The following is a 13,787-nucleotide window of genomic DNA, read 5'->3' on the forward strand; positions in this document are numbered from 1 at the left end:
CTGACACAGACCCTGTACGGAGCTGGTGCCTGCTCACTCTTGCAGACCCTGTAAGATCTGTTGCCTGCCTTCCACAGAGCCTGTAGGGATTGCAGCCTGCCTCTCACACACCCTGTAAAGGCTGCAGCCTGCCGATCACAGACCCTGTAAGGACTGCCGCCTGCCTATCACAGACCCTTTTTAAAGACTGATGCCTTTCTATCACAGAACCCTTAAGCACCGCAGCCTGCCTATCACAGATACTATAACGAGTGCAGCCTGCCTGTCCCAGACCCTGTAAGGACTGCCGCCTGTCTATCACAGACCTTGTAAGTACTGCAGCCTGTCTATCACAGACCCTGTAATGACTGCACCCTGCCTATCACAGAACCAGTAACGACTGCAGCCTGCCTGTCACAGATCTTGTAAGGACTGCTGCCTGCCTGTCTCAGACCCAGTAACGACTGCAGCCTGCCTATCCCAGACCTTGTAATGACTGCAGCCTCCCAATCACAGACCCAGTAACGCCTGCAGCCTGCCTATCACAGACCTTGTAAGGACTGCAGCCTGCCTAACACGGACCCTGTAATGACTGCAGCCTGCCTATCACATACCCCGTTAGCACTGCAGACTGCCTCTCACAGATACTATAAGCACTGCAGGCTGCCTATCACAGATAATATAAGGACTGCAGCCTGCCTATCACAGACCCTGTAAGGACTGCAGCCTGTCTATCACAGACCCCTTTAAAGAGTGATGCCTGTACCAAGGCTGCCTGTGCCCCTCTACAAGATTTAGTGGTAGATGTGACTGCTCTATAGAGGAAAATTGTGATGTCTTTTAAATGATATTGGGATGAAAAATGTTTTGAGGTTCTGCACACACAAAAAAGGCTGCAATAATAGGGCTGGTGAGTTTGAGGGGCGGTAGCTTGTGGCATATTCAGGAATCAATATGACTGTTCTGGTATTTTAATGTTGTTTTTAGTGCCCTAGAAACCACTATCAGGATATGTGTGGCTGGTACACGTGACATGGAAACATGTGGCCTGGTACTGACAATCACTACATGTGAAGCAGGAAGTTAAACTATGCACATATGTGGCCTAGTACACATGATCTGGAAACATGTGTTCCAGATACTTATATTTCAGATGTGTGCCTGATACTTGTAATCTGGATATCTGCAGATAAAATGTGTAATCAAGATATATGTGACGGGCATTTTAAATGTGAACATGTGCGGTTGGTACATGAAATCTGCATACGAATGTATGTTGATGTAGAGATTATTTTTCTATGAACAACTTCACTTTACAGATCAACAGTTGTCACTTTTGTGCTTTCCTCTTTACAGGTGAAGCTCCAGGACTGGCTGCGATCTCTGAGGAATGAGACTAAATACATTCTGGAGTCTAAACTCAAGGGAGAGGAACAATATAGCAACATGAGGGTGAGTGTACTGCCCTGTGTTCTTGGTATTTGTACACCTTTTATTCTGTATGTTCAGGTCTCTACATATGCCGGCCTAAGTTAGAGATTCCGAGAAGACGATGGTTCACCCTCCTAACTGGGTTTTGCCTCCACCAGGTTGACATATTGGCAATAGAGTCACTGCCCTGGGGGTCCAGGGATCCATAACTTTCCACGGGTCTTCATGCAAGTCGCAAATTAATGATTTACTCTTCCAGCCTTAACCCCTTCCGCGTGGATGACAAAGCCAGCTCGTCATGGGTGTTACCTGCGCTACGCGCATGACGAGTTGGCTTTGTCACGTAACCCGCGATTTTCGAATCTTCAGCGCACAGCGGGAAAACGCGGTAGCGCGGAAGCGGTTAAGGCAGCAATCACAGGCTTCCATGCTGTATTTTGGAGGATGTATGTACAGATCTAAGCCCACTGGTGCTGAGTGTGTGCATGTGTGTGTCTGTATTTGTGCATTTATGTGCATGTGTCTGTTGGTGTGTTTGTGGGTGCATGGTTCTAGTCATCTGTGGGACTGCATTTGTGTGTCTGGGCCTTCATCTGGCACCGCGACACTAGTCTCACCTACGACGTCATCCGGCACTGTCACCGAGCCGCTGCTCGCACCGCGGCCTGGGGGTACCACCACCGCACTGCAGCACCCGGCACAAGCGCTCCCGATTCCATCAGAGAGGAGCTCGAGCTGCAAAGCAAGTGACTTTGAGGGCCTCAACGCCCTGCATTTCTCACAGGTACTGTTTGCCTCCGTATCTGGCCCGCGACCAGCCAGAACTGTTGGATTTGTTGTTCACGGCGCCGTGATAGCCCCAGACGGAGCTACCGACATCAAGGAACTATGTTTGAAACGTATTTGCAGGATTTTAAGTATAATATTGGGGATTTTTATCATATTGGTCTTCTCTTAAAGTATATAAAAATATTGGCTATTTTTCTAAACTGGTGTGGTGTCCTTTTGTAGTGTGTACACTATATTACTGTTGGTTATTTGCAAATGCTTTACACACTGCTTCTAAGATACGCTTAGCTGTTCCTGCCAAGCTACCAAGGGAGTGAGCAGGGGTTATTTTAGAAGTGTAACTCCCTTATCCTGACTAGAGTGGTGGTTTTGTCTGGCTTTGGACCACGCCCTAGTCTACCAAAACTTCCATTTCTAACAATGCAGATATGCAGTTGTGTATGAAAATGTCCATGCATTTTTCTATCTGCGTTTTTACTGTTGCTCAGCAGTTAAAATTTGAACCCGAAATGTCAACAAGCCCAATGTTTGATGCCAGAAATCAGCTACAATGTTCCGGTGCATTAAGTATCAAAATGGGGCCAGCCCTAGAATATACTCGGAGTAAAGTTAGAACAGCAAATTAAATAATTTCAACATTTCGGTGTGTTATTAGGTGAATTGAGCCTTATTGTTGTTGACATTTGTACTTGTTCACCATTTTCGATCAAGTTTATGACTTTAAGCCTTGTGATGGTGCGGGCTTGTTTCAGAGTTTTCTGTGGGATGTGAAGTTCAGCTCATTGGGAAAGAAATGTTTGTCTCAGACCCGAGCTAGTCAGGAAAACTTTTAGTCATTGATGGGTCTTGAGGAACTATTGGACAGCTCAGATCCATTTAAAGTGATTATTTCCTGATCTTGATCGGTATTGAAGAACTACTGGATTAGCTTGTCATATGCTTTATACTTTCTCAGTAAAACTGTGCATTGTTGAACAACATAAAAGTAAAAACTGCTCGAGACTGAGTCCATACACACCAATAGGATTTGCTGGCCTTTGCCAAGGCTAGCTCACAGTGCACGATCTGTACCCCTTACCCAACAACCACGACCCCCCAAGGAAATCATGGAAACAGATCTAAAACCTTTTAGTCGGTAACTCATGCACGTTCAAAGTGAGACACAAGAAATACTCAGATTGGCATTTAAATATTTATTGAAGAAAAATAATTATTGCGTAATGTACGTGCGCTGCAATGATCAATAGACAGAAACAAAATAGTGTAAATAGCATTATGAGAATGGTGAAGATTATAAACAGTTCAACAAGTGTGCTGTTACATAGATAATACGTTTGCATATAAGTTCTGCTATATTTTCAGCTCCTGCCTAGTGCTCCCTATCCCAGTCAACTTAGGGTGGGTGAATCTGCCAGAATCCCTGAAGGGTGAGCTATCTCCCCCATTGCCTATGGGTAAGTGTCATCAGGGAGTCCTTCTTGATGGAGAGCTGGGCACCATCCCTCTGAGTAGATAAACAAGATTCATCTGGGCTGGAATTCCAACACGGGGCGACCTCGTCAGTGTCAGCAAAATCCTCCTCTTTCTAAACGAAGGAGTGATGCCCTTTATATACTAAACTTAACCCATGTTACCAAGCCAAAGCTCCAGTCAGGCCGACATTATTGATGCTATGACCACAGAGCTGTCGCAAGTATACAATATGAAATGACAACATTGCGCAGTAAACTTAGCCCTCTCACAGAGAATGTTCACGGCTCTTTCTGAAATGCCTACAAAGAAATGTAAACGTAAGGGATCACTGAAATAATATCGAGGGACAGAATATCGACGTGCAAAAATATTGTTGCCAAAATATCGACAGTCAGAATATCGAGTTGGTATCTACAAACAGGTAAGTACAAAAATATTGAGAACAAAATATTGTTTACAAAAATATAGTTTAAAAAAATATCGACTTTATTAAAAACAGTGTTAAATTAAATTAATATTAAAATTTAATTACTAAAATATACTTAAAAATACTTAAATTAACTTATAATAATTAAATAATTAATGACATTAATAAAAAAAATGTTTACAATCATATTTGTTAAAACATATATATATATAGTAACGTAATAAAATTCAATAATATACAATATTGTTACCGTACGATAGCAGAAGTGTAAAAAATACTATTCCCACTCCAAAGAGTGCAAGCGTAGTGAAAGGGTTGGATAGCGTAGGGGTTTAAATTACTATTCCCACTCCAGTGGGTGCAACAGTAGGGAAAGCGTTGGATAGCGTAGGGGTTAAAATTACTATTCCCACTCCAAAGAGTGCAACAGCAGGGAAAGCGTTGGATAGCATAAGGGTTAAAATTACTATTCCCACTCCAGTGGGTGCAACAGTAGTGAAAGCGTTGGATAGCGTAGTGGTAAAAATTACTATTCCCACTCAGTGGGTGCTACAGTAGGGAAAGCGTTGGATAGCGTTGGGGTTAAAATTACTATTCCCACTCCAAAGAGTGCAACAGTAGGGAAAGCGTTGGATAGCGTAGGGGTAAAAATTACTATTCCCACTTCAGTGGGTGCAACAGCAGGGAAGCGTTGGATAGCGTAGGGGTTAAAATTACTATTCCCACTCCAAAGAGTGCAACAGTAGGGAAAGCATTGGATAGCGTAGGGGTAAAAATTACTATTCCCACTCCAGTGGGTGCAACAGTAGGGAAAGCGTTGGATAGCGTAGGGGTTAAAATTACTATTCCCACTCCAGTGGGTCCTACAGTAGGGAAAGCGTTGAATAGCGTAGGGGTTAAAATTACTATTCCCACTCCAAAGAGTGCAACAGTAGGGAAAGTGTTGGATAGCGTAGGGGTAAAAATTACTATTCCCACTCCAGTGGGTGCAACAGTAGGGAAAGCGTTGGATAGCGTAGGGAAAGTAAATACTTCATATATTATGTAAAAATTTATAAATGAATATCTATTATTAATTAATTAAAAATAATTATAAAATTGTATACAATATAATAATTAATATATTAAAAATACTAATTAACAATAATTATTTCGATTGATCACCTATTAATACTAATTAATTAAAAAAATTACAATAAATTATTTAATAATGAAAAAGTATTTAACAATTATTTCAAATTAAAGAAATATAAATACATTTAATTAATTAATAAATTATAATTTAATTACTTCCCAACCAATTCCCCTATAAACCCACAACCCGCTACATAAAATAAATTATTAAAATTAACGTAATTAACAATTAATCAATTAAATTTAATTAATTGGCAAATAAATTTTTTATAATTACCCATAAATACTTCATTGATAATTCCTTCTAAATAAATACCAAATACCAATAAATACCAATAAATAATTTTACATATTTAATTAATTATAATTTAATTATTTCCCACCCAATTCCCCTATAAACTCACAACCCGCTAAGGAAAATAAATTAGTAAAATTTAAATAATTACCAATTAATCAATTAATTAAAATTAATTACCAATTAAAATTTAATTAATTAACTATTATAAATTAATTAACAATTAATTAAAATTTACTATCAAGAAATAAATTTAAATATTTAATTAATTATAATTAAATTACTTCCCACCCTATTCCCCTATAAACCCACAACCCGCTACAGAATTAAATTACGCAATAATTATGAAAACAAAAATCATTAATAAAAATTTATTATAACATAAATTCACACTTTTCACACATATAATAACATAAAAATACACAATAAAAAAATGAGATATTATTAAAAAATCGATATTTTTTACTATCTATATTATATACTTCGATATTTTTACTTTCTATATTTTTAACAGTCGATATTACATCACTTACCTTAAAAACCATATTTTGGTTATCTATATTCTATCCTGTCGATATTTTGTCCAGTCTATATTTAAAACTCGATATTATGTCTAGTCGATATTATGTCTGTGCACCAAACGTAAGCAAATGTGAACATGTAAGCTGGTGGTGTTCTCGCCCTGGCCTAATGTGACCACATGGCACCTGCTCCTTGGGCATAAGGTGATTAAAAAGCTTCCTAAATACTATGCTTAAAAATACAAGTTTAAAGTATTAAAACCTAAAAAGGATTGTGCTCTTTAATAATGGAAGAATAGTGAAAGCCAAATCATTTAAAATGGAAAAAGGTAGAATAAAAGGGAAAGTTTGTTTTATAAAGCTATTTTGGGTGTAAAAACATGAGCAAATTAAAAAGCTCCACAGCTTGAAACTGCCAGATTGTTTACATGTTCTGAGGAGTAGCCAAAATATTGCTGTTCCCAGCTGCTGCAGACGAATGTCCCGTTGACACCCCTCTCACCAGCTTCATGAAGCAAATTTGTTCAAATCCACCTTCCTCAGCAGTTGCTGAAGGTAGGAAGGGCAGTAGTCAGCTGCAGAGGATGAGCCAGGATCCAAATCACCAGGTGCTGAAGCATCCCAGGAAGGCTCATAATGTATGTTTAGAAGCAACAGCAATTGTGTAGTACAGATGAGACTATAGGAGACCCACCAGCTTTTCTATGTCCATAAAATGGACCAGTTGCATGTCCAAGGATATGTCCAGGGCACACTAGAAAGTGTACAGCTGACATCGGAATACAGGATGCAAGTGTAACCAGACGGGCTGGAAGAACAAGAACCAGTTGCCATTCAGTTCTTGAAGCAAGGGTGCGCCAAAGGACTGCATCCTTCTCTCACAACACAATAGCACATCTGGTAGTGCCAACCCCATTTGGCCGAGTGACTGAACATCCATTGCTGAGCAGATAGATTCAAATCAGAGCCCTGACAACTAGGAACAGGACTAACAGTAAGCCTCCAAAAATGCTTCCAAGTACGGAGTGTATGAAAGATGGAATAACTCAGAAGATCATCTGCAAGGTACTAACCAACCTGTGGCCAATTGTTTTTAAAAAGTGCATTATCCCTGCAGTATTAGAATTTTTGTTTAAATGTAGTGCACAAGTTCCCTGAAATGGCGTGGGAAGTTGGTGAGGAGTAGTGACTGTTTCTCAGAAGAGGACCCTGCAGCTTGAGGATCAAACATCTTCCTTGCAGACTCCTTACATCAAGAAGAGGCCTCACAGAAATTGCTTCTAGATGCGGCTAGAATGGCCTGGCACGCTACCCAGAGTCGCATTTGTCAATGGGGGGGGATACAACTAGTAAATCTCTGCACTAACACAATGCGTTGCACACATATTGCATATGTAACAGTCTGGAGGGGAGTCAGGCATGCCAGGGAATGGGCCATGACCCAGTGCTTTGCTACTTTTGTCACTGTGCTAGCAACCACCTGGGATGAAATTTGAATCACTCTGCGGGGTGTTGGAGGACTTGCCCATTCAGCCCCTGTCTGACTTAGACTGAAATGTGCTGGACAAGGACATCATCTGCAAGAAGCTGGGGTTAGCTATGCCTCAGCTCAACCCGGGAAGGCCCCCAGGTCCCAACGGTCTCCAAGTGGAGTTCTTAAAGATTATCAAGGACTGCTTAAGGACCCTCTCTGGAGTATGTTCCAGTGTAACATCAAAGTTCACATTTGAAAATTAGTATTGTAAGCCAAATTGTCGCATCCCTAACTGTGCGGGCAGGTGAAATTTGCACTTGTGTAAAATAGGTCAGAACAGCAGAAATGGTGACCAGATATGCAATCCCCGGCTTCATCCGGCAGCAGCATTGATCATTCAACATCAAATAACTTCGATTTGAAAGCAAACTGAAGACGACTTAAAGCAGCTGGGGTGTTGTATATTTCCTACGAGTCCCCCAGGACCTGCGTATTTGTGATGACTTAAACCGAGGCCTTGGTGTCTAAACAGACTCTGGACATCCCCGCAGGTTATGTCAGCCATTAGGCCAGCTAGCTCCACAGTGCCACCATTCTAGGTAGGTAGTTTCTGGCAACCACTGAACATGACAACCCTCTAGGGTTGTGGAAAACAGTACAGTGCTTTTCGCTCAGTCATTCGTGCTCACTTATTCTCTTATATTCTCTCAGGAAATTCACAAGATGGCAATTAGGATGTTTTCAATAAGTATTTATTGTCCAGCGACAGTCTTGTGTAAAACATATGTGCTGCGATAATCAGGAGACACAAGCATACGAAAGAAATTGCTAGTACCAATATAGTAAATAGTAGATACATTTCTACCATAGTGCTAATAAGATGAACATTAGCAGTTCAGATAAAGACAGTAGCACTTGCATATTCCAAATAGCGCCCCCTAAGTAATTTGCCTAAATGTACCTAGCCTGAACCTCCATAAAGGCTTTCCACTCAGAACTCCTACAAGTTAGATGCCCAAAACATACCATACGTAGCATTGATTTTGTAGCACTGGAAATGTGCATCTGTGTATATAGCCAAGAAGTCCATAGGGAAGCTCCAACCCCCTCACCTGATGGGTGAGAATGAAGGACCCCGCAAGGGATGTCAGACCGCTGCGTGTCAAAGATTAAGCAAGCAGGACGCTGTCTCAGCTTGGAAGGAATTCTCCTCTAGATTGTATGGAGGAGTGAGGGTCTTTTATACACAAATGTGATTGTAGTGAAGATCCTATATTCCCAATAGGCTCTGCGCATTGGAATAACATAAACGATAGTTTAGACGTAGGACTGAGGTTAACTAGGTCTCTATTGAATATGTTAGACTTAATTATGAATGCTAGTTAGCTCAGAGGTCACTAGAAGCTTTCTCGAGTGAACAGGAAGGAATCAACTTTCCAGAAAAGACAAGAAGGGATTAGTTTCTGACAACCGCCTAAACATGACAACTTTGCTCCCTCCAGAATAAGGAGTATATCTCCAGAGTCGCTGAAACAATAGATGGTTATTTCACTCAGTCAATCGTGCATGCTTAGTTTCACCAGGAGTGCAGAGAAATAGAGAGACGGGCGCTTTCAATAAAAGTTGTTATTTATTGATCAGTCCCCTTTCTCTTGCAAGACAAGTGAATTGCCACAATTGCATTACTTGTCATAAAGTAAAGTGCGTACAGTAAAAAGAGTATTATGAAATAATACTGTAAATAATTTATATGGTTTCTGAGCCATATGATACTTAAAACGGATAAAATACATACAATGATAAAAGTTGACTAAACGTGCTCAACGGGTGTTTCTAAAATACGCCTACCCCGGTGTACCTAACCTAAGCCTAGTACGTGGGAAGGAGTAAGTGAGTTAAGATAGTTTTGCCAAGAATCTGAATCAAGAATTCTCTAAGGATCTAATCAGCTCCGTACCTTGGTTATAGAATGAAGGAGGTCTTGTATCTCTCTCAGGACTCGATCTCCCAGCAACCCGCAAGGGTGACTGGAAACACTGGAGCTGGATTTCTCGGCAGTAGAAAAGACAGCGTCTCTCTCAGTGCATCAATGGGAGGGTCGGCTTCCTTCGGCACTCGTATCAGCAGGGCGTCAGGCAAGTAGATAGCCGATCTGCTCCAAACCACCGTGTGTTTGCTTAAGGCAAATGCTGGTATATTTATACCTGGAAGATGCCGAGTTTGACGTAAGGTTGGACATAAGACGTCACTAAGAACTTACAGTTCTTTCTGGACTCCAGGAGTACTTGGACAAATCAAAACAAAAGCAGGGGGGATTCCTGGGCTGCTGGAGGCTTGGTTTGTTTAAAGAACGCGTTGTACTTTCTAGGAGTCTAGGGGAGTAGCCTTGCCATATTTGGACTGCATTGGCTATGACTAAATATGGATATGATTCTTATGCCTTTATGAGGATATGATTTGTTATAACCACATAAGGGCATAAATCGGGAATATTTAATTAGGGTCCTAGATACGTTCACAACACCCACTCCACGTATAATGTCCATCATTACTAAATACTAAGCAATACTAACCATATAACGATGCATGTGTTTTCCAGCCCACCCCAAAATACAAAAAATGCATTTGAAATGGTATGTACACGAAAATGAGTATTATACTGCACGTTGTTTAAGCAGTGGTGTCATTCAGATAATGCATATATAGGCTGAATGAATTGCGAAAATTACATTTATGAAATGGCTCTTAATACAGAGGAGAAGGTCGAGACCATTTCATCACATATTTATACAAGACTAGGAATAGTTCTACTTTAAGCAGAGTACCATGTGCCAAAAAATAAGTAAATATTTTGGAAATCGGGAAAGAAAAAATAATTTTCGCTTTCAGGGGAAAAAATAGTTCCAATGTTTTTCAGAATGTCTGTTTACCAGAATTGAAGCCGAATTCAGAGTTCAGGGAACGCTGTGTGCTCGCTGTTTCAAAAGCTATTCTCGTTGTTAGGAGAGAACATCAAAGTAGATAGGCTTGTGAAAAAGTTGTCTACAACAGTAGGTGAAAGTGTGACCAAGTTTAAAAAAGCTGAAATAGTGCATATGTGAGAATCATTGCCACCATCAATGTCTAGGTCAGCAATGTTCACAGAAGGTTGTACCTGTGTGGTGCCGCTTTCATCTCGTACTTCACCGCCACCTAATCGTAATGGTGAAGTCTCAACGAATGCCGTCATCAGAATAGGTAGCCTCTGGGGACAACATGTTGCATGAGCCGTTACAGAACCAAGCAAAGTATCGATATCCATTGGTACTGCTGATGGTAATGTAAGACAGACGTCCAACACGCATTCTTCTCTGCATAGCAGACATTGAATCACAGGTAAGATGCAATCTTGCCAGATTGGTCTGAATGAAAGAAACCAGGTAGTACTCAGATCTCTTAGCCGGGCAAAGCCGAGGACATTAGTGATCCGTTCTCGGTATCGTATAGCCACGATTGTTTCTTCCATTGTTGCCTGAGTTTTGTCTGTGGCTTGACTTGCCATATCGAAGCAGAAGGAACAAAAATAAAATTCCTGCTACGAGTCCCAAGATGAGAGGCAGGCCGCCGAATACAGAATGCACAAAATTCGGAAAGATGCCCAGAACTGTTACAAAGGGTGCTAACAGTCCCAAAAATATTGTCTTAAATACATGTGCGATGCCACTGGTATCTGACATATTTAAGATTTGGCTTAACATTTCTACGAAATGCACGGGCAATTTGTCGATAATAGGGTATGTATCTCTGCCGCTGTCCTTGCAACTTGCAGATCATACGTCTCTCTGGACGAGGTTAAAGGCACAGTTGTCTGTAAAAGAATAGACTTCATTCTGCTCAAAGTATCAATTCAAATAGAAGAGATATTCAGGAGGCCATATTGCTGCATCCTTGTCTGGTTTTCTGCTTGGATACAATACTTGCATACAGCAAATGACCCTGGAAGTAACGCTCACGAGATAGGCTATTCCTGGCACCATGCCACAACAGCTGTGGTCACTTATTATAACGTAGCTGCCGTTGGAAAGCTGTCTGAAAAAAGGCTCTATCTGTGATGCAGGGGTTGCCGTGCAGGTGACATGAAAGGTTATTTGATGAACCATCGCAGGCTCTATGCAAGTTAATACCTTGACACAGAAGTGTACAGCTTAGTGAATTTTTACAGTTGTTACCACTAAGAAATACCTATTTTTTCCCTTAACTAGAACATCTATGTGTATAAGGTGAATTCCAGGTTGACTTGATGTTGTGTTGAGTAGCTTTATTTCGATATATTTGTCATATCATAAAAGCATTACAATACAAAAATGGATAAAAAGTACATTGCAATCTAACAGTACATTCCTCTCTGACAGTATACATTATGTGAAATCTACAATAAAATATCATACAAATAGATAATTTGCCCAAGAATAAAAACATGCTAGGGGCTGGATCAACAGAACGTATTACTGGAGAAGCGTTTTCCTCACAGATCTTATCCGCCATGCCCAGCCAAGGAATTTTGCCAGGCAACAGGCGAACAAAGGGCGAGCATCAGATTGTAATATACGTAGAGCCTCCAGATGCAATCTTGTGCCCAGGCTCCTACATAATGGTTTCAGCCATCTGTTCCTGGGCGCTACATAAGCGGGACACTCGAACAATAAATGGGCAATAGACTCGACCCTTGATTCACAGAAAGGGCAATACGGTATGGTTTGCAATGGTGGCTTCCAGCTCGATGTAAGCTGTCCTAAAGGTAGAACTCCCACCCTGAATTTGAAGTACAACGATCTATCACCCGGATTAAGAATCAAGTCCAGGTAGGGTTCTCTAGAGGGGAGATCCTTAAATGATAAAAACTCTACGACAGATCTACATAATTTGGAGTTGCTCGTTCTGTCGTTAGCCGCCCAAGACCAATATATTTTCTTGAGCATCTGTTTAGATGGAGCTGTTTTGTTATCCCAAGCATCTCCTAGACCCAATTCACAAAGGAGTCCCTTGACTTCCCTAAGCCTGCCGACCTTGTGCCAGCCGGGTAATGAAAGGAGTTCTCTTAGGGCATCAGCGTAGCTGGACAGTTCTGGTACATTCCATATCCGAGCCCATAATAAGAGGGGGCGTAGCCTGGCTTGCACGCCTATTGGGCATGTACCTGCATCAAGTAGGAGTGGGAGTGTAGGGGCACTGTGTAAGATCTTTGTGGAAATTGTTCTCGAGGTGTGTTAAGGTGGTGACTCTCTGTACACCCCACAATTCCGCACCATACAGTGCCGCACTCACCGCCCTTGCCCTATAGATGTCTAAAATTGCCCCTATGGGTTTGAGAGATGAGGCACGTTGTTCTTTTAGCAGGGCCCCTGTAACCCTCTTATGAGTCAAATAGATTTTTTGGTGGTGGGCCTTCCAATTCATGGAGTCACAGAGTCGGATGCCCAAATAATCAAACTCCTTTACCCTTTCGAGTGGGACTGAGTCTAGAGTGGGAGGGGTTACAGATTTCCTAGGGGGGTCTAAGACGAGGAATTTGGTTTTGCTTACGTTGATAGCTAGGCCCTTGGTGTCACAAAAGTCCTTAAAGCTAGAAAGCAACTTTTGAATGCCTACTGGGGTCTTTGAGATTAGGAGGGTGTCGTCTGCAAATAGGAGGGTAGGTATTTTTCTGCCAGCCAGGGAGGGTGCATCTGCTGGATGTTGGAGAAGATGCTCCACCACTCCGTTAACATAAAGTGAAAACAGAGTGGGGGCTAGCACACAACCCTGGCGGACACCCCTATCTACAGGAATGCGAGATGTTTTTTGCCCCTGATCACCCCACCTAATCTGTGCAAAGTTGCTTTCATGAAACTTAATAAGCAATCCCAATAAATAAGGAGGAATACCCAACCCCTCTAAGACATTACACAGTTGGTCCCGTGGGACCAGGTCAAAGGCTGTCCGTAAATCTATGAAAACTAGATACAAACTGCCCTTGCCCAATACGACCACTTTCCAATACAGCATTAAAAGGCGAAATGTCTGCTCGATGGTGCCAGTTCCTGATCTAAATCCGGCCTGGAAATCTGACAATATTTGATTTTCTTCAGCCCAGTGCAAAATCCTGCCTAAGACTACTTTGCCTGCTACCTTTTGGGTGGAGTCGAGGAGACTGATTGGGCGGTAGTTGGCTGGGTCGTCCCTGCAGCCTTTCTTAAAAATCGGGACGACCTCAGCGTCCCTCCAGGACTCAGGTAGGCAGCCTCC

At 41.6% G+C, this 13,787-nt stretch overlaps 1 protein-coding gene across 2 annotated transcripts in view; it reads left to right on the forward strand.

Moving 5' to 3' along the window:
- Positions 1-13,787, forward strand: part of LOC147672094 (E3 ubiquitin-protein ligase TRIM11-like) — a 408,949-nt gene that overhangs the window by 43,291 nt on the left and 351,871 nt on the right. For both annotated transcript variants that reach the window (XM_086948040.1, XM_086948039.1), the window contains exon 2: positions 1,336-1,431. In XM_086948040.1, the coding sequence (XP_086804166.1) occupies positions 1,336-1,431 (96 nt within the window). The remainder of the gene's footprint in view (positions 1-1,335; positions 1,432-13,787) is intronic.

The sequence above is a fragment of the Lissotriton vulgaris genome, unplaced genomic scaffold (genome assembly GCF_964263255.1).
Source record: "Lissotriton vulgaris unplaced genomic scaffold, aLisVul1.2 SCAFFOLD_744, whole genome shotgun sequence".
Classification (NCBI taxonomy): Eukaryota; Metazoa; Chordata; class Amphibia; order Caudata; family Salamandridae; genus Lissotriton; species Lissotriton vulgaris.